This window comes from Gracilinanus agilis, chromosome 3 (genome assembly GCF_016433145.1).
Source record: "Gracilinanus agilis isolate LMUSP501 chromosome 3, AgileGrace, whole genome shotgun sequence".
Classification (NCBI taxonomy): Eukaryota; Metazoa; Chordata; class Mammalia; order Didelphimorphia; family Didelphidae; genus Gracilinanus; species Gracilinanus agilis.
The window spans coordinates 342,837,201-342,857,166 of record NC_058132.1 but is presented as its reverse complement, the minus strand read 5'-3'; the positions used below and the strand labels follow the sequence as shown (position 1 = coordinate 342,857,166).

The window sequence follows — 19,966 nt, the reverse complement described above, 5'->3', positions numbered from 1 at the left end:
TGCTTGGAAGATCAGACTTGTTTCCTCAATCATTTCTTTGTTCATCCTCTACATCCTGAGAAATACAACTCCAGCTCAGAAAAGGTCTGAAGTGCTCATTGCCCTCTCCCAACCAATAAAGAACCCATTGCAAAGCTCCTGTTCATTCTTTCAGGCTCTAGGGGCATAAAAAACATGCCCAAGAGACCCTTTCTCAGGCAGGGTTGCCAACTCCCATTCATCTTAACCTAGTACCACTTCCTAGGGCTCTTTCCCTGTTCTCTCAAAGCTCCCTCTCCAATCTGCCACCCCTCCCCCTCCTCAATTTATACACACAGATAGAAAAACCCAGAACCTCTCTACTTGAATTAGAAAACCTTTCAAACTTCTGTCTTCTTGAACCTGGCCTGGCAATAGTGCATCTCTGGGTCCTTCTTTTCCTTGTCCTAAAGACCTTATTCTGGGTTTTCTCTCATTCACAATATTTATTCCCTCATGAGGAAATATGGGTTCTGGACCAGAAAATGTCAAGTTAAATTTTTCTTCTTTCCTCCTAGTTTTTTTTTTTTTTTTTTTACTCTTTGAAGTTTTCCTGTAGATTTTCTCTCAGTATTGTTTCAATGCACCTCAAAATATTACTTTCAAGAAATCTTGTGTTGCCCTAAAAACATATAAACATTGCTTTAATTGCTTAATCTTTTCCTATTAACTGTATTTGCTTATTTTAATTCCATTGATGAATTTGAATGTCAAAGCCCTGCTTTGTGACCATGCTTCAGAATCTTAATTTTCCTAAAAGTACTTCTTTCCTTCTTGATTTTAATCCAGGCTCTTCAAGATATGTAATTTCGAAATTGTCACAATCTCATTTGACTTGAAAAATATCATATTCAAATTTTCATTTGATTTCTTTTTACCTAGGAGTAGTCTTAAATTAAGTTTATTCTTTTTCCTTAATAAGTAAAGAGTTATTTTTTCCTAGTTGTTGTTCAATGTTCTGAAATATGGCCACAACATTTATTAGTTAAAGTTAGAACTTCTCCAATTCTGAGGGACTTATGAGAAAGAATGCTATCCACATCTGGAGAAAGAACTGTGGGAACAGAAATACAGAAGAAAATATGTGATTTATCACTTGTTTATATGGGTACATGATTTAGGGTTTTGGTTTTGCTCTTTTACAAAAAGAAATAATATGGAAATGGGCTCAAGTGATAATATATAAGTATAACCTAGTGGAATTGCTTGTCAACTCTGGGAGGGGGAGGGATAAAGGAAGGGAGAGAACATGAATCATGTAACCATGGACAATTTTTAAAATAAAAATTAGTAATTAATAATTAAAGTATATGCACAGAAAAAAAAAGCTAGAACTTCTCTCTATTGGCTATTTGAATTTTATCAATCTAGAATCTATTTTCTGTTTCCTCTACTTTTAAGCAACTTTTATGATTTCCTAAAGTCCAGTATTCAGGCTTTTAAATTTTGTTGTGTTTTTCAGAACATTTATCATTCTCTGATTGGTTAAAATCTTCCGTTCTCAAACCCTTGGCTTGTAGAGAGCTGGCTCATATTTTCTTCTCATCTTCATGTCTTTGATTTTTTTTTTTAAAATCCAGACCTATACTTTCATTAGGGTAGGGAATTTCCAGTGAAGAAACCCACTCCAGTAATGCAAACAGTATAATTCTAAAAAAAAACAAAAAACCTTTAGAGAGTTGCGCCTGAGGCCCAGAGAGATCAGATGATTCGGCAAGAGTTACACAATATAGCTCAGAGGTAGGATTTGAGCCCAAGTCTCCTTGATGGAAGCCAGCCTTTTATTCACTATACTATACTGTGTGTTATTTAAAACTATATATTTTAATTGTGATTTCTTTACTTCCTTAAAAAAATTATTTTATTGCTGACTTTACAATCTAATTATGACTTCTCTACTTCCTTTAAAGAAAATTGTTTTATTGCTAATTTGACAACTTTCTCTCTTCTTGAGAAAGAAAAAACTCTCAGTCTTCTATCTTCTTGAACCTGGACTGGCAGGAATACCTCTCTGGGTCCCTCTTTTCCCTGCCTTAAAGACCTTTCTTTGTGCTTTTTCTCCTTCAAAATGTTTATTCCTCAATGAGGAAGTATGGATACTAATTCAGAAAAGATAAAAAAAAAAATCACTTTCCAGTGACCCCACCATAATCTCTTATATTTTACTTTTTTTCTATCATTGCTTTTTGAGTTCCAGGTTTGCTTTTCAGAGAAACTATTGCTTCAAAAAGATTTTGTTATTTCTTCCAAATTCTCCTCCACTGTTCCTTTTTTTTTTTTTTTTTTGGAAAAAAAAATCTTCTTTGAGAGCTCTAATTTCTGCTTCATTTTTTCTTTCTTAACCATTTTGGAGGTTCTTAAATTTCTGTTGTTATCATTTTGAGGAGTATTAATGGTAATTTCTGTAATTTTTCTCTTTCCTCAAGGGCCTTCAAGTCATCCTTTTCTCATTGTTTTTTCTCATTTTTCTTGTTATCTTTTTTGCTGAGTTTTCAGTTTCAGTTTTCTTGTTATGAGTATTCTCTAGCTACTCTTCGTTATTCTTCTTCTCTCATACATTCTTGATATTTTGGAATAGTGGAAGATTGGGTTTGGCCATGCTCTCTCTCTCAGCCATCTTGTTCAAACCCCCTTCCTTTATCCTCTTACAATGAATAATTTTTCTCCTTTAGCTTATTTGATTGATTTCTAGCTTTTATATGGATAGAATCCATAAAAGTGCTTTTGCTCACAGCATTGTGTTATATATATTTGTGACATTATGGGTGGAGGTGGGAACGAGGGAGTTGAGCTTACACAAAACCTCTCACTCAGTATTCTTGCTGGAAGCATTATCCCTTCCATTCCAGGTAGCATAAGGGCTGGTCCATTTCTCCATCCCATGTTGCCCATTCTCTCTTGTCAAGATCACTAACAATGGGAAAATTCTCCACCCTCTCTCCTCATTGAAAGGTTGGGGAAATCCAACTGAATGACTGCTTAGGGGAGAATCCATTAGCTGCTGAGCAACTCAATGAGGCATGAGGCCCAGGGTGGAGAGAGGCTAATACAAGTAGGAATGGTAATCCCATGATGCTGTTTTCTTTTGAGAATGGTTTCCATTCTTCTCTTCTTACTGTTGTTTGGTATGCTTCTTGCTGTTTTGAAGTAGTAAGGGTTGGGGCTATTCTTAGCTACAGACTCTCTCTTGTCTAAGGAAGTCAAATCCTGCTCCGCTCTAGTTTCAAATCTCAGTGAGAAGGCAGCTATGTATCTCAGTGAATAGAGACCCAAGCCTAGAAATGAGAGATCCTGGGTTCAGACACTTCCTAGCTATGTGACCCTGGGCAAGTCACTTTATTCCCATTATCTAGTTCTTACTGCTCTTCTGCCTTAGAATCAATACTATGATTCTAAGATGGAAGATAAGGGTTTTGTTTTTTTTAAGTTTCAGTGAACAAAGCAGGATATCATTTCCTTTCATTGTTTCTCCTAGATCCCTTGGAGACCACACCTCTAAATCTAGCCCAGCTGCCCAGGGTTCTTCATCTGTAGATTTACAAACTTCACAGTTTAAATTCCACTCCCTCATTTAAATGAGGAGGAAATGGAAGCCCAGAGATGTAGTGACTTATTCTAGGTCACATATGATATAATGAGTGACAAAGCTAGGACTAGACATAGAGTTTCCTGTCTCCCATATCAGTGTTCTTTGCCCTACTGGAACCAACTTTTAGAGACTAAATCCAGGCAATCCAGACAATGGAACTAAATGACATTCCCAGAATGAGTTAATCAGTTACTGGATATGAGGGAGACAACCAAGTCCATACTTTTGATCCATAACTTTTGTCATTGGCTATAAGGAAAAGTTGAATTTGATCATAAATCTTGCTTGTATCAGCTGGTAAGTGAAGTTTCATTTTTAATGACCCTTCTTGGTCAGGGCTCTGTACATTGAAAGCTTTTTGCTTCATGAAGAATGACATAATGATACTAATTATTAAACATTTCTTTTATTATTATTATTATCATTGTTGTTTCAATCATGTTCTACTCTTTGGGACTCCATTTGGGGTTTTCTTCACAAAGATACTGGAGTGGTTTGCCATTTCCCTCTCCAGATAATTTTACGGATGAGGAAACTGAGGCAAATAGGGTTAAGTGATATTCCCAGGGTCACACAATTAGTAAGTAACTACTATTATCATTAGTATTATCATATTGGGCAGCTTGTTAGCACAGTCAAGAACTCTGGATTTGAAGTTAGTAGGGTTTGTGTAAGATCTTCCTCAGAGACCTATTAGACTTGTGACCCTGGGCAAGTCACTTAACCACTCTCAGCTTCACCTTGAGGCTGTTTCCTTCTCTGTGAAATGAAGATGATAAGAGCATCTACTTCTCAGGATTTGGGGGAAGATGAGATAATATATGTAAAGTGATTTTTTGGCAAACTTTAAAGTGTTATTTAAAATGATCTCCATAGATTATATTATTACTTCAGCTTAATGAATCTACAGTTTCATCCATAAGCAGGTGTTCCTTCTGTGCTGAAGTAAACAGTTCTTCATGGATTGCTTTTGGCTGAAAAAACTTATCATTTTGTGTGAACCCAGCTAGACTGATCCTTGGACAAACAACATGGAGTAAGTCCCCTCTCCACACTTTCCTGCTTTTCCCATCTTTGTAGGACCCTTAACAATGGAGCTCTGTTGGCATATCCTCTAAGCACCCCAAATCATCTCCGTGTAATAATCTCTAGGTATCAGAAGAGCACTTTAATAAAACAAGACAATAATGAGGATAGTAGAGAGGCAGGATAAGTGGTAGAAGTAGAGGCAGAAAGTGACTCTTGGAATCAAGAAGACCTGAGTTAAATCTTACCTGATACATTTTAGCTGTGCAACCATGGACAAGTCATTTGAACTCTAAGTACCATAGACAATTCTAAGTTATAGGCAAACTGCCAATCTGAATTGGTGGAGGGAGTTTCCACGCAGGGAATTCTCTACATTGATGACAAGAAAGATCAAAATATTCCCCTAAGAAACAAAACAAAAGGATCATTATTATTATAGTAATAACAAACTGATTTTGCTAATTACAGAGAGAAGGACCCAATGCTGGTGGACTTAGCTGGTACTGAGCATGAATTCCCTCAATAACATTACTGAAAAGTAGTTATTCAGTTTCCTCTTGAATATTTATAGAGACAGGAAGGGCTAAAGATTAAGGGAGAAAGGACATAGTCCCAAGAGAAGTCCTAGTAAGAGCTATGAGTTAAGAGAACTAAGTAAGAAACAAATAAGCAATTCTAATGTCTAAATATTAATCAGTGTGCCCTATATTTGCCCCATCCCACTCATAATCTAAAAGGCTTCATGATCTCTCTTTTCATTCTTTAATGAAGATGCAGTGTCAATGTTTTTAATTTCTGACTGATTCTCATTTCAGCACCATGGACTGGAAAAGACTCTTTTTGCTGTTGATATTCATGATTTCTGGTAAGTTCCTGCTAACTTTCCAAAGTTTTTTGTATCCTCTTGCTGACACTTTCAACTCTGGGTGTTATAAACATCCCCTACCTTGATGAGACATAGAGACACTGATCTGAGGTCACTTTTGGTAGCCCTACTAATATCTTATGCAGATAGAAGTGAAAAATTTGTTTTCTTCTTTTTTAAATTTAATTTTCTTTCAATGAACAAAAGTTGATTTTTTTCTTTCTTTCCACCTCCCTCTCCACAATGAAAAAAAAGAAAACCTGAACCCCTATAACTAATATGCAAAGTCAAGGAAAACAAATTCCTGCTTTTGCTATGTCTAAAATATATGTCTTAATTTCCACCCTGTGTCTCTCACCTCCTGTCAGGAGATGGGCAAATCGATGATTAGTCAAGATGATGATGTTGATGACTGATGATGCTGGTGACATTTAAAACAGTTATGTCAGATGTTTCATTCTGTGCTGTATCTGAAGCAGTCCAGCCACTTCATGATCTTCTTGAGTGGGTCTAAGCACCTAGAAGGGAAGGCAAGAGCTGGGAGGGTATGGGTGGAAGGGCTAAAGATTAAGGGAGAAAGGACATAGGTATAAGAAACACACAAAGAGGCACAGAGATCTTCAGTGTCAGGTCAGCCTGTCAGCTCCTCTTCAGCAGGTCAGAGAGAGGGAGTGAGTGAGCTGAACAGATTTTATTGAGGATCGTAGCCATGGGGGTTGTAGGATGTCAATCAAACAGGTGGCACATCAGAGTTATAACATAGCCCTGACAACCAACAGGAATGGATGGCAACCTAATAGTACCGCCAGCTGCCCAGGAAAGAAATTCATGTGAAACCTTCTTTCTGCCACACTGGCACCAGCTTATACAAATGCAAGGGTTGGTCTTTGACATTAGAAAGGACCTTTAGAACTTGCCTGCTAGCTTTCAGACTCCAGAGAGTAGTAGTAAAGGTTTGATTTTTAAATTCCATACAATTTAAGACCCAACCAGTTTAAGGATTTAGAAATCAATCATGTGAAATATTAGAAATATCCATAAGTCTGGTCCATGAACACTTTGCTTTTAGAGTCAGCTTTTGAATATATCTTCAATATCTTCATGAGTCGTTATAACTGAAACCTTTCAGTATCTAAGTTTATGTGTGTGTGTGTGTGTGTGTGTGTGTGTGTGTGTGTGTGTGTGTGTGTATGTGTGTGTTTAAATATTCCCCAAAACTTCTCTGCTGTTTTTTCTTTCTTCTTCCCATCTTAGGTCAACAGTCAGTCAGGCATTTGTTACACACTTACTATGTGTCAAGCACTGTGCTAAGCCCTGGGGATACAGTAAAGGCAAAAACAGTCTCTGACCTCAAGGAGCTTATATTTTAAGAGAAAAGACAAATATAAAAATAATTAGGTATGTACAAGATATACACAAAATAGATGAAAAGTAATCTCAGAGAGAAGGAGCTCATAGTTGGAGAGATTAGGGAAGGTCCCCTCTAGAAGGTGGATTTTGAGTTGAGTTTTGAAGGAAGTCAGCCTCTGAGTAATCCCATTGCCCAGAGAAGTTTGCCTCTCTCCCCATTCCCACTCTGCTGACTAGATGACATTGGTAGAGAGAGGAAGTAACTGTTACTAACATTCTCATGGATAGTAGGATGGGTTCTTGAGAAATTTTAAACAGTCCCCTGCAGCCTGGCATGGGAACCATTAGTATCTGGGTCTACTCTCGGAATCAATTTAGATGGCATCTACTCTGGTCCAGTGTGGGGCATGGAAGCTCACCCTGGAGCTGGGTGGAACTGAAATTTTGGGCATCATGGAAGATACAGGTGATGGTAGAGGGAGTTCAAGGCCCAAAAGTTGGTGCTCATATGAGCATTGATAACCTTCTGTCTCTAGCTACCAATGGCCACAGGGGGAAACCAAGCTTCTTTGCCATTCCTTTCAAGATTCTCTAAATAAAAGTTGAATTAATAGAGAAGTTTTGGGTTGTAAAAAAGAAAGTGCCCAGTTTCTCCCAAGTTGTAATTTACCTAGGTACAGGTAGCCCTCAGAGATTTTAGAGGTTCAGTTTCAAACTACTGCAATAAAGTATGAAAAACCAGCTCAATAAAAAGAAGCACATGAATTTTTTTCTGTTTCCCAGTGTTTATAAAAGTTATGTTTACATTGTGCTATAGTCTATTAAGTGTGCAATAGGATTCTTTTGTTTGAAGTGTATGTACCTTAATTTAAAAAATATCTTATTTCTAAATAATGCTAAGCACCATCAGAGCTTTCAGAGAATTATAATCTTTTTGCTAATGGAGGGTCTTGCCTCCATGTTAATGGATGCCAATTGATCAGGGTGGTAGTTGCTGAAAGTTGGGTGACTGTGATAATTTTTTAAAATGAGATGATGACGATGTTTGCCTCATTGATTGACTCTTCCTTTTAATTGAAGACCTGGAAACTCCAAACATTTTTAACCTCCTCTTTCAACCAGATGTCTTGCCTTTAAAAAACTTAGATCTAGCCAAAAAAGACCTAATTAAAAAAAACATTTATTAATATTTATTTTTTTGAAACGTTAACATGGTTACATAATTCATGCTCTTACTTTCCCCTTCACCCCCCGACTTCCCCCTCCCCCCATGGCAGATGTGTATTTTCACTGGTTTTAACATGTGTCATTGATTAAGACCTATTTCCAAATTGCTGATAGTTGCATTGGTGTAGTAGTTTCAAGTCTACATCTCCAATCATGTCCGCCTCAACCCATGTGTTCAAGCAGTTGTTTTTTTCTTCTGTTTCCACTCCTGTAGTTCTTCCTCTGAATGTGGGTAGCATTCTTTTCCATAAATCCCTCAGAATTGTCCTGGGTCATTGCATTGCTGCTAGTACAGAAATCCATTACATTCTATTTTACTACAGTGTATTGATCTCTGTGTACAATGTTCTGGCTCTGCTCCTTTCACTCTGCATCGATTCCTGGAGGTCTTTCCAGTTCACATGGAATTCCTCCAGTTTATTATTCCTTTGAGCACAATAGTATTCCATCACCAGCATATACCACAATTTGTTCAGCCATTCCCCAATTGAAGGGCATACCCTCCTTTTCCAGTTTTTTGTCACCACAAAAAGCGCAGCTATAAATATTTTCATACAAGTCTGTTTATCTATGATCTCTTTGGGGTACAAACCCAACAATGGTATGACTGGATCAAAGGGCAGGCATTCTTTTATAGCCCTTTGAGCATAGTTCCAAATTGCCAGCCAGAATAGTTGGATCAGTTCACAACTTCACCAACAATGCATTAATGTACCAGTTTTGCCACATCCCCTCCAGCATTCATTACTCTCCCCTTCTTTCATTTTAGTCAATCTGCTAGGTGTGAGGTGATATCTCAGAGTTGTTTTGATTTGCATTTCTCTAATTATTAGAGATTTAGAACACTTTCTCATGAGCTTATTGATACTTTTGATTTCTTTATCTGAAAATTGCCTATTCATGTCTCTTGCCCATTTATCAATTGGGGAATGGCTTGATTTTTTTATACAATTGGTTTAACTCCTTGTATATTTGAATAATTAGACCTCTGTCAGAGTTTTTTGTTATAAAGATTTTTTCCCAATTTGTTATTTCCCTTCTGATTTTGGCTACATTGCTTTTGTTTGTACAAAAAAGCTTTTTAGTTTGATATAATCAAAATCATTTATTTTACATTTTGTAATTTTCTCTAATTCTTGCTTGGTTTTAAAATCTTTCCTTTCCCAGAGATCTGACAAGTAAACTACTCTGTTCACTTAACTTATTTATAGTTTCCCTCTTTATATTCAAGTCATTCACCCATTCTGAATTTATCTTGGTGTAGGGTGTGAGATGTTGATCTAAACCTATTTTCTCCCATACTGTTTTCCAAATTTCCCAGCAGTTTTTGTCAAATAGTGGATTTTTGTCCCAAAAGTTGGGCTCTTTGGGTTTATCATACACTGTCTTGCTGATGTCCCTTACCCCAACTCTATTCCACTGATCCTCTCTTCTGTCTCTTAGCCAGTACGATACGGTTTTGATGACTGCTGCTTTATAGTACAGTTTAATATCTGGTACTGCTAGACCCCCTTCCTTCACATTTTTTTTTCATTATTTCCCTTGATATTCTTGATCTTTTGTTAATCCAAATGAACTTTGTTATAGTTTCTCCTAATTCAGTAAAAAAGTTTTTTGGTACTTTGATAGGTATGGCGCTAAATAGGTAAATTAATTTGGGTAGAATGGTCATTTTTATTATGTTAGCTCTTCCTACCCATGAGCAATCAATGTTTTTCCAATTGTTTAGATCTAGTTTTATTTCTTTGGAAAGTGTTTTGTAGTTGTTTTCGTATAATTCCTGTGTTTGTTTTGGTAGATAGATTCCTAAGGATTTTATATTGTCCTTAGTGTTTAAATAGTGTTTCTCTTTCTACCTCTTGCTGCTGTGATGTGTTGGAAATATATAGAAATGCTGAGGATTTATGTGCATTTATTTTGTATCCTGCAACTTTGCTAAAGTTGTTGATTATTTCTACAAGCTTCTTAGTTGATTCTCTAGGATTTTTTAAGTAGACCATCATATCATCTGCAAAGAGTGATAGCTTAGTCTCCTCATTGTCTATTTTGATACCTTCAGTTTCTTTTTCTTCTCTAATTGCTACTGCTAGTATTTCTAGTACTATGTTGAATAATAGAGGTGATAATGGGCATCGTTGTTTCACTCCTGATCTTATTGGGAAGGCTTCTAATTTATCCCTATTGCATATGATGCTTGTTGATGTTTTTAGGTATATACTGTTTATTATTTTTAGGAAAGCTCCTTCTTTTCCTATACTTTCCAGGGTTTTCAGTAGGAATGGATGCTGTATTTTGTCAAAGGCTTTTCCAGCATCTATTGAGATAATCATGTGATTTTTGTTTGTTAGATTGTTGATATGGTCAATTATGTGGATGGTTTTCCTAATGTTGAACCATCCTTGCATTCCTGGTATAAATCCCACCTGATCATGGTAGATGATCCTCTAGATCACTGGCTGGAGTCTCTTTGCTAATATTCTATTTAAGATTTTTTCATCTATGTTCATTAGGGAGATTGGTCTGTATTTTTCTTTCTCTGTTTTTGATCTCCCTGGCTTTGGAATCAGTACCATATTTGTGTCATAAAAGGAATTTGGTAGGACTCCTTCTTTGCTTATTATATCAAATAATTTGTGTAGTATTTGGATTAGTTGCTCTTTGAATGTCTGATAGAATTCACTTGTGAATCCATCAGGCCCTGGTGATTTTTTCTTAGGGAGTTCTTTGATGGTTTGTTCAATTTCTTTTTCTGATATGGGATTATTAGGGTATTCTATTTCTTCTGCTGTTAATCTAGGCAATTTATATTTTTGTAAATAATCATCTATATCTTCTAGATTGCTATATTTATTGCCATATAATTGGGCAAAATAGTTTTTAATGATTGCCTTAATTTCCCCTTCATTAGAGGTGAGGTCTGCCTTTTCATCTTTGATACTGTCAATTTGGTTTTCTTCTTTCCTTTTTTTTTTTATTAGATTTACCAGTACTTTGTCTATTTTATCTTTTTTTCAAAATACCAGCTTCTAGTCTTATTTATTAATTCAATAGTTCTTTTACTTTCGATTTTATTAATTTCTCCCTTGGTTTTTAGTATTTCTAATTTAGTTTTCATCTGGGGATTTTTAATTTGCTCACTTTCTAATTTTTTGAGTTGCATGCTCAATTCATTGATCTCTGCCCTCCCTAATTTGTTAATATATGCACTCAAGGATATAAATTTCCCCCTGAGTACTGCCTTGGCCGCATCCCACAGATTTTGGTAGGATGTCTCATCATTGTCATTCTCTTCAGTGAAATTGTTGATTGTTACTATGATTTCTTCTTTGACTAGCTGGTTTTGGAAAATCATATTATTTAATTTCCAATTAGTTTTTGATTTGCCTGTCCAGGTGCCCTTACTAATTATTATTTTTATTGCATTATGGTCTGAGAAGGTTACATTTTATTTCTGCTCTTTTGCATTTGTTTGCAATGTTTCTATGCCCTATTACATGGTCGATCTTTGTGAATGTACCATGTGCAGCTGAAAAGAAGATGTATTCCTTTTTGTTCCTATTTATTTTTCTCCACATATCTATTAAATCTATTTTTTCTAGGACTTGATTCACCTCTCTTATCTCTTTCTTATTTATTTTTTGGTTTGATTTATCTAGATCTGATAGAGGGATATTTAGATCTCCCACTAGTATGATTTTACTATCTATTTCCTTCTTGAGATCTGCCAGTTTCTCCTTTATGAATCTGTTTGCTATGCCATTTGGTGCATACATATTGAACAATGTTATTTCCTCATTGTCTATACTGCCTTTAATCAGGATGTAATGACCTTCCCTGTGTTTTTTAATCATATCTATTTTTACTTTGGCTTTGTCAGAAATCATAGTAGCCACTCCTGCCTTCTTTTTTTCATTTGATGCCCAAAGGATTTTGCTCAAGCCCTTTACCTTAAAACTGTATATGTCCATCCGCCTCAGATATGTTTCTTGTAGACAACATATGGTAGGATTTTGGTTTCTAATCCACTCTGCTATTTGCTTCCTTTTTATGGGCGAGTTCATCCCATTCACATTTAGAGTTATAATTATCAGTTGTGTATTCGCCAACATTTTGGTATCCTCTCCTGGTTCTACCTCTTCTTCCTTCACTATTTCCTTTTAAACCAGTGGTTTGCTTTAAGCCAGTAACCCTTGCCCCCTCCCTTGATTTACTACCCTTTCTACCCCTTCCCTTATTATTCCCCTCTATTTATTTTTAAGGCGTAATGAATTCCCTCCTCCTTCTTCTCCCCTCCCTTTTATGACCTCCCCACTCCCCTGCTCTCCTTGGTTTTTCCCTTCTGACTTTATCAGTAGGGTTGGATAGAGTTTTATATCCCAATGGATAATATAGCTACTCTTCCCTCTCAGGGTCAATTATACTGAGAGTAAGGTTTAAATATTACCTCTTAATGCTCTCTTCCTCTCCTTCTTATAATAGTATTCATCCCTTCCCCTTTCCATGCCCTCTTTATGTGTAATAGAATATCCTATTTTTCTTATTCATTCAAGTTTTTCTTGGTGTCCTCTACTATTCACCTCCCTCTTTCCCACCACCATATCATCTTAGACCATTTAGTATTCCAACTTCTCCCTATGAATAATTCTTCTAATTATTATAATAGTGAATACTATAATAGTGAATAGAGTTCCTTAAAGAGAATTATACATAACATTTCTCCACATAGGAATACCAATAATTAGATCATATTGAAGCCCTTAAAGAGGCAAATTTTAAAAATACGAGTTTTCTTTCTTTCCCCTCTGTTTCTTATTTACCTTTTCATGTTTCTCTTGATTTTTGTGGTTGGATATCTAACTTTCCATTTAGTCCTTGTCTTTTCTGTGCAAATACTTGGAAATCTTCTATCTTGTTGAATGCCCAAACTTTACCTTGGAAGTATATGGTTAGTTTTGATAGGTAGGTGATCCTTGGTTGTAGACCCAGTTCTCTTGCCTTTTTAAATATCATATTACAAGCCTTGAGATCTTTTAGTGTGGAGGCTGCCAGATCCTGTGTTATCCTGATTGTTGCTCCTTGATATCTGAATTGTCTCTTTCTGGCTTCTTGTAAAATTTTTTCTTTTACTTGGAAGCTCTTGGATTTGGCTAGTGTATTCCTTGGGGTTATCTTTTCTGGGTCTAGTGTAGAGGGTGATCTATGGATCCTTTCAATGTCTATCTTGCCCTCTTGTTTTAGAACTTCAGGGCAATTTTGCTAAATAATTTCCTTTAGTATGGAGTCCAAATTTTTATTAATTTCTGCTTTTTCAGGAAGACCAATGATTCTCAGATTGTCTCTTCTAGACCTGTTTTCTTGATCTGTCAGTTTCTCATTGAGATATTTCATGTTTCCTTCTATTTTATCAGTCTTTTGACTTTGTTTTATTTGTTCTTGCTGTCTTGAGAGATCATTAGCTTCTAATTGCTCAATTCTAGCCTTTAGGGACTGATTTTTGGCTATAATCTTTTGGTTTTCCTTTTCAATCTGGTCATTTCTGGTGTTCAATTTGCTTATCAGTTCATTTGATTTCTGAGCCTCACTTTCCAAGTGCAAAATTCTGCCGTTTAAACTGTTATTTTCTTACCAGATTTTGGTTTCCAATTTGCTTACTATTTCGTTTGATTTTTGGGCATCTTTCTCTAATTGGGAGTTTTTGTCTTCTAACCTGTTTATTTCCTTTTTTAGCTATTTCCCACTTCTCTCACCAAATCTCTTCCATCTTTCTCATCATCTCAGATTTCAACTCTTCAATTGCTCTTGGCCAGTTTTAATTATTTTGGGAAGGTTTGGATATGATTACTTGTTTGTTCTCCTCTGCTGTTTGCTCTTTTGTCTGGATTTTATCTGTGTAAAAGTTGTCGAGTGTTACAGATTTCTTCTTGATGATCTTTCTCTTTTGGGGTTCTTGTCTCTGGCTTACCATTGTTAGCCCTGCACCCTCTCAGGTTTATCCTCACACTCAGGGTCTGTCTGTTCTCTTTAGGCTCCTGAGGTCTCAGGTCTAGTTGTTCTCAGGGTCAAGCCTCCTGGTGGTCCCCTTGCTTGTTCCTCTGCCTGAGGCTCCTTTAACAGTCTCAGGGCGCTGCTTCCACAGTCATGCACTCCTCTGCACTGGGTCTCCACTCAAGGTCTGCACCTGCGCTCAGGATCCGTGTCTGGGCTTGAGTCCATGCCTGTACTCGTGCCTGCACTCTGGGTCTGCATTCAAAGTCCGCACGTGTTTTTTAGCCTCTTGGGGTCTTAAGTCTTGCTGCTCTCAGGAGCAGGCCCTGGTGACCCCAGTTGGCTGCCAAGGACTTAATCCGTGCCCCAAACTTGCTCTAATTCTTGTGCGCTGGCTTTGGCACTGTAGGTGGTGAGGGGTGGGGGAGGGGGTTGCTCAGCTTGCGTTTTAGTGAGAGCTGTTTCATTCCTTTATAGCATGGAAATGCCCTGATTCCACGTACCTTCAATGCTGCGCCCTGTTGTGGGGTCCCTTTGCTCCTCTGGATTTGTTTTTATGTCTTCTTGAGGAGTCCTGTATGTTTCGGTTAGGAGAGGTTAAGTAGCTGCTTTTTACTCTGCCACCATCTTAACCAGGAAGTCAAGACCTAATTTTTAAAGGAGTCGGGGAAGTAGTTAGATGGCACAGTGGGTAGAGTGCCAAGCCTGAAGTCAGGAAATCTGACCTCAGACACTTACTAGCAGTGTGACCCTGGGAAAGCCATTTAACCCTATTTGCCTCAGTTTTCTTTTCTGTAAAATGAGCTGGAGAAGGAAGTGGCAAACCATTCCAGTATATATATGAGAAAACTCCAAGTGGAGTCATGAGAGATGAACACGTCTGAAATGATTGAATAACCAAAGAAGAGTAAGCACCAGACTCAAAAATTGATTTACTTTCTTGTTCTACCTCACCCTCCGGTAGAGATGCTAATGAACGGTAAAATGCCCAATAGGCGGAAAGCCAAAGGAAGAAAGGAGATGCAGTTGGTTTTGAAAGTCACTAACCAAATCAAAGATGGAATAATTCATTTGATTGCAGAGATAAAATTGTTTGGTGAAACTCAGTATGTTTGCAATTTTCTCATATTCTGTGATCCTTTTGAAAATAAATAACCTAGTTATGGAAATAATAGATTGCCATTGAGGTTGTACTCTCCCTACCATCTTGTACCTAAAAAAAGAGAGGGCCATTGGGGAAAAGAAAGGAAAAGAAGATAGAGAGTCTGGTGCCATCAAAATCCAGATCTGTTCTTTGTGACTGAAAATTCTAAAATACTGAACTAGAAGGGACACCCAGAGAAGCCCAGGTTTACATTTGGCAGCAAGGTGAAAAGAACATTCAACTTGGAATTAGGAGACCTTAATTTGAATCTAGCCCCTACAGTTTGCTATGTTTAACTTGGGCAAGTCATTTAACTTTAACTCTTTAATGAAAATAAGCCTATTTTCATTCTCTTTCAGAGTTATTGTGAAGAAAATGCTCTATAAACCTTAAAGTGTTATAGAAGTTTATTATTATTATAATAATTATTATTACTAGGGGTGGTAGTGTTGGCAGTAAATGTCTAAGGGGTTTGTCAGAGTCCTGTTTTAATTCTGGATATGCAAATTGCTTGCTTTTTCAATGTTGGAGGAAGGGAGATAGGAAGGGAGAGAATTTGGTACTTGAAATGTTTAAAAATGAATATTTACATGTGTTAAACTGGAAAAAACACAAAACTATTAAATAGTCAGAAAAACCAAGTCTTTAATCAGGAGTATGGTGCAATCCTTAGGCCTCCACACAGAGTCATGTGCTCAAAATCCACACAGAGCCCAAGGCTTTGGCTACTCTGAGTACTGACCTCTGGGAGAAATCACCATGTGTGATGATAGCTCCGAGGAACAAAAGAATTTGGGAAACATATCTTTTAGGGGAACTGAGGGACAGAGAAATATGATTGGTCGACATTACCATGGTTACAAAGAAATGAGAATGTTCAAACTACACTGACAGGATACAACTAGGCTTGGGAAAGGAACCATAGCCTGAGGCTAGGGTGTCATGGAGTGGACTACTTACAATGGACATTAAAAGGATGGCCCCTGCCCAGGAGTTGGTCTTCTTGATATTAATAATTAATTTGGTAGGAGTTTGACAAAAGTGAGGAGAGCAGTTTGATAAAGCACTTAGTTTAATTTGAGAGGAAGTACAATTAGAAAATAGAAAGCAAGAAAGAGAGATTATTACTCTAATACCTTACCTAAATTCCTAATCCTAACTAAAATTTCTAAAAAACCCTACTCTAACTGGCTTCGAGGACAGGTTCTTCTGCCTGGGCAGACCAGGGCTAACTACCTACACTGCCTACCTAGAAATTTATTCACTAACTACCTACCTATATTAATAACTAAATATTCATCACCTATGAACTCCTTAAATCTGTTTCTCTATCCCAGCTGTCAGTAGTAAAAACTGCCAGTCTCCCCTTGCCTCAGAGACAGACTCAAATAACCCACCTCAAAATAGCTCATTGATTTATTCAATTCATTCATTCAACAAACAACAATTAAGTGCCTATTCTGTGCAAAACATGGCTCAGATATGGGGCAAGATTCAAAATAGAGATGGAATACAGCCTTTGCCTTCAAAGAGCATATAGTCACATTGACTAAGTGACTAAGTTCATTGTTCAGGCGTGTCTTATTCTTCAAGACTCTATTTAGGGTTTTCCTGGCAGAGATACTGGAGTCGTTTGTCATTTTCTTCTCCAGTTCATTGAGGAAACTGAGGCAAACAGGGTTAAGCAACTTTCCCAGGGTCGCCCAGCTAGTCAGTGTCTGAGGTCAGATTTGACCTCAGGGAGAGAAGTCTTCCTGTATATCCATTGAGCCACCTAGATGCCCATAGCACATAATATATACTTAATAATGCTTATTGATTGATTGTGTGATAATGGCCAATTACTTATCTTTAAACCCTCAGTTTTGACATCTATAAAATGAGGATAAGTATCCATAGTCTTTATTTCAGATGGCTAGTATTCAAATGAAATAAGGATTGTAAAGTGTTTTGTTGGAATTGATGGTCTTAAGTATGCATTGAGCACCTACTATGTGCCATGTACCTTGATAGCCATTGGGAATACAAATTAAGACAGTCTTTGTCCTCAAAGAGATTACATTCTCTTGAAGTGTTCTTGCATATATATAAACAGGATATATACATGCCACCCTGATCACCCTACCTGGAGGCCAGGTATAATACTTTTCACTTCTCTTCCAGAGTTCCCCAGAATCCTTAAGGAGGTGAAGGCTATCTATCTAAGCTCTTTACAAATGGTTCTATCCTCTACCAGTAGTGTTCCTCCAGTTATAGAGGTGGTTTTCTATACTCCAGTTTCATGTAGCCACAGATTAGATTTTACAAAGGAATGTTTTTACTTCAAAATGTATAATCACAAATAAACATAATTCTCCAACATGTAGGATGCAAAATTTCCTTTTCACATGAACCAGCTCATTTTCTGGGGAGGGGAAAGGGATTAAGTTCATAGCTCAACAAAGTTCCACTCCCAAGTCCAAACCTCTCTAGCTCAAGTCTCAGGCAAGTTCTTTGGACTTCCCTGCTAGGTGGGCTGGCTGCACTATCCTTCCCTGCAGTCTTGGCCCCAAGGTCATAATGGTTTGAACTCCCAGGTCCAGTGAAGATGATGGAGGCCCCAGAAACTGAGAAGGATAAAAGGAAAGAGACCAAAAACAAACATCCCTAGGCCAAGAGAAACCTTAGGAGCCATGAGGGCAAGCAGGGAAAACAAGTCTTTCTCCTCTCACAAATTTAATTTAGTGTGTCCATATTAGAGGTGTCATTGTCACTCTCTGGACTGAAATGGAAAGAGCTTGTAGGAAAAATTGGGAGTCGGAAAGAGAGAGATTGCATCCTTTTGACCAGTTAAAGAGGTGGCCTTTCTGAATGTAGTCCATCAGGCTCTTCCCACTCACATGGTGGAGGACATAGTTCCTCCATGTTAGATGATCTGAGCAAGTCCAATTTCATGCAAAACACATCCATAGTGATTTGAGGGGGTTGGAGGAAGCACTAAAAAATTGGCAGCATTATAAAAAGGCCTATTGAAGGAGATAATACTAACTTTGGGGGTTTTAAGAGGTAGAGGTGAAAGAAAATCTTCCAAGCTTGTGACTTGGGGGGCAGAGGGGTAGGAGCAGCCCATACAAAGGTATGGAGGTGGAAGATGAGATGTTATATATAGGAAACAGAAAATAGAACAATTTATTGTAGTTTAGAGTACTTAGGTGGTCGTGGATGGTGGGCAGGTAATACATAAGAAAATCTGGAAAGAGAATGTGAAACAAGGTTGTGAAGGGTTGTAGATGCCAACTAAAATGTTTTATATTTTATTCCCAAGACAATGGGGACCCACTGAGGCTTTCTGAGCAGGTGAATGGTGACAGATGTGAGATACATTAAGAAAATAGGCATGTCAAGGCATATAAATGCCAACTATTAATATGATAAAACAAAGAACTGAGAACCAAAAGGAAAAGAGATCATCTAGTATGCAATGTCCCTTCATTTTATAGATGAGGAAACTGAGGCTCATAAAGAAGTAACCTTCCCAGTTTCATACAATGTGCTAGTGAATTAGACCACTAGTCTAACACTTCAATATGTTATATATTCTCGATAGTTTCCAAAACAGAATAATAGGCTTTTTCTGCTATGGCAAGATTGAACAGTTTAGCCTCAGCGACTTACTGGAATCTTGGGGTCGAAGACTTTCATAAATCAAAAGGTTTAGGGATTTTTAGAGGGACTTCTACTTCTCTTGGCTAATATCCTGCCACCCAGCAAACCTAAGAAAAATACTACAGGGCATCCAATATAACTAGATTGATCATTTACACGAATGCTATTTTTTCCTGCTTTTTCTTTTTTTTAAGAAAGGGCAAATAAAAGAACTTTTAGTCTCAGCAACCATTAGTCTCAGAAATTTCCCAACATAATTCCTGATTCAATCCAAAAGAAATTTATAATTATAAAGTGCCTATGGTGTTCTGAGCATTACATTTACAGACAAAAAAAGCAACCATTTCTTTGCTGAGAGTGCTTAGGTTGTACTGGGAGATACAGCATGTATGCAAGTTAAGACATCAAGTTAAATTTTAAATAATTTAATGGAGAAAGAATGCTAATAATTGGGGGAGGGTAGTGGAAGTGGAGATTAGGAGGGTCTCACACAGAACATGGAAACTGAGCTGTGCTTTGAAGGAAGCCGGGGAATCCCACAAAAAAAATGTGAGGTTGGGGAGGATCTTTCAGATATGGATGATGACTTGGTGTGCAATGTCCCTGAAGTCAATTTTTATCATTAGAAGGTCTCAGTGGGAGTTTCTTACTGCTCATTCAAAAGCCTTGGCTTTGCAGTGATGCTCTGTGGGGCTGGTGAAAAAAGCATAGGTTTTTGTTACCTTCTCTTGAGCAGAAATGTGTTTTAGGCAGGTTCTAAGAGTCAAGGACTCTCATTCCTTTCTTGAGTAGATGGGGCTGCCACTCTGGAGAATTCTCCCACTGTAACCCCACCCCCAACCCCACTTTTATCTGGCGACTCTCCATCCTATGAATATATCCTTTAGTTGTTCAGGGACTTACTGTTACCACAGAAGTTCTGATTCCCTGGCAGACCTTTCCTGTCCTACCTTTAAGACTGGATTTTGACACATGCATCACTTAAGCCTCTAGCTTGGGACAAATATTCTCAGTTCTGAATTTTGGGGATTCTGTCTTTGCCCATTCTTCCCTCTGCGTTTTTCTTCCCCATTAGAGCTAGTTATGTATATGACCTCAGACTTGCACCAACTTT

General features: G+C 37.5%; 2 protein-coding genes across 2 annotated transcripts in view; one reads left to right on the top strand and one right to left on the bottom strand.

Moving 5' to 3' along the window:
- Window positions 1-5,932, bottom strand: part of ILDR1 (immunoglobulin like domain containing receptor 1) — a 148,467-nt gene extending 142,535 nt beyond the window's left edge. The window contains exon 1 of the mRNA XM_044669165.1: window positions 5,860-5,932. Coding sequence (XP_044525100.1) covers window positions 5,860-5,932 — 73 coding nt within the window. The remainder of the gene's footprint in view (window positions 1-5,859) is intronic.
- A 1,297-nt stretch (window positions 5,933-7,229) lies between these two features.
- The window catches only part of CD86 (CD86 molecule), a 36,719-nt gene continuing 23,982 nt past the window's right edge, over window positions 7,230-19,966 (top strand). The window contains exon 1 of the mRNA XM_044669164.1: window positions 7,230-7,317. Coding sequence (XP_044525099.1) covers window positions 7,230-7,317 — 88 coding nt within the window. The remainder of the gene's footprint in view (window positions 7,318-19,966) is intronic.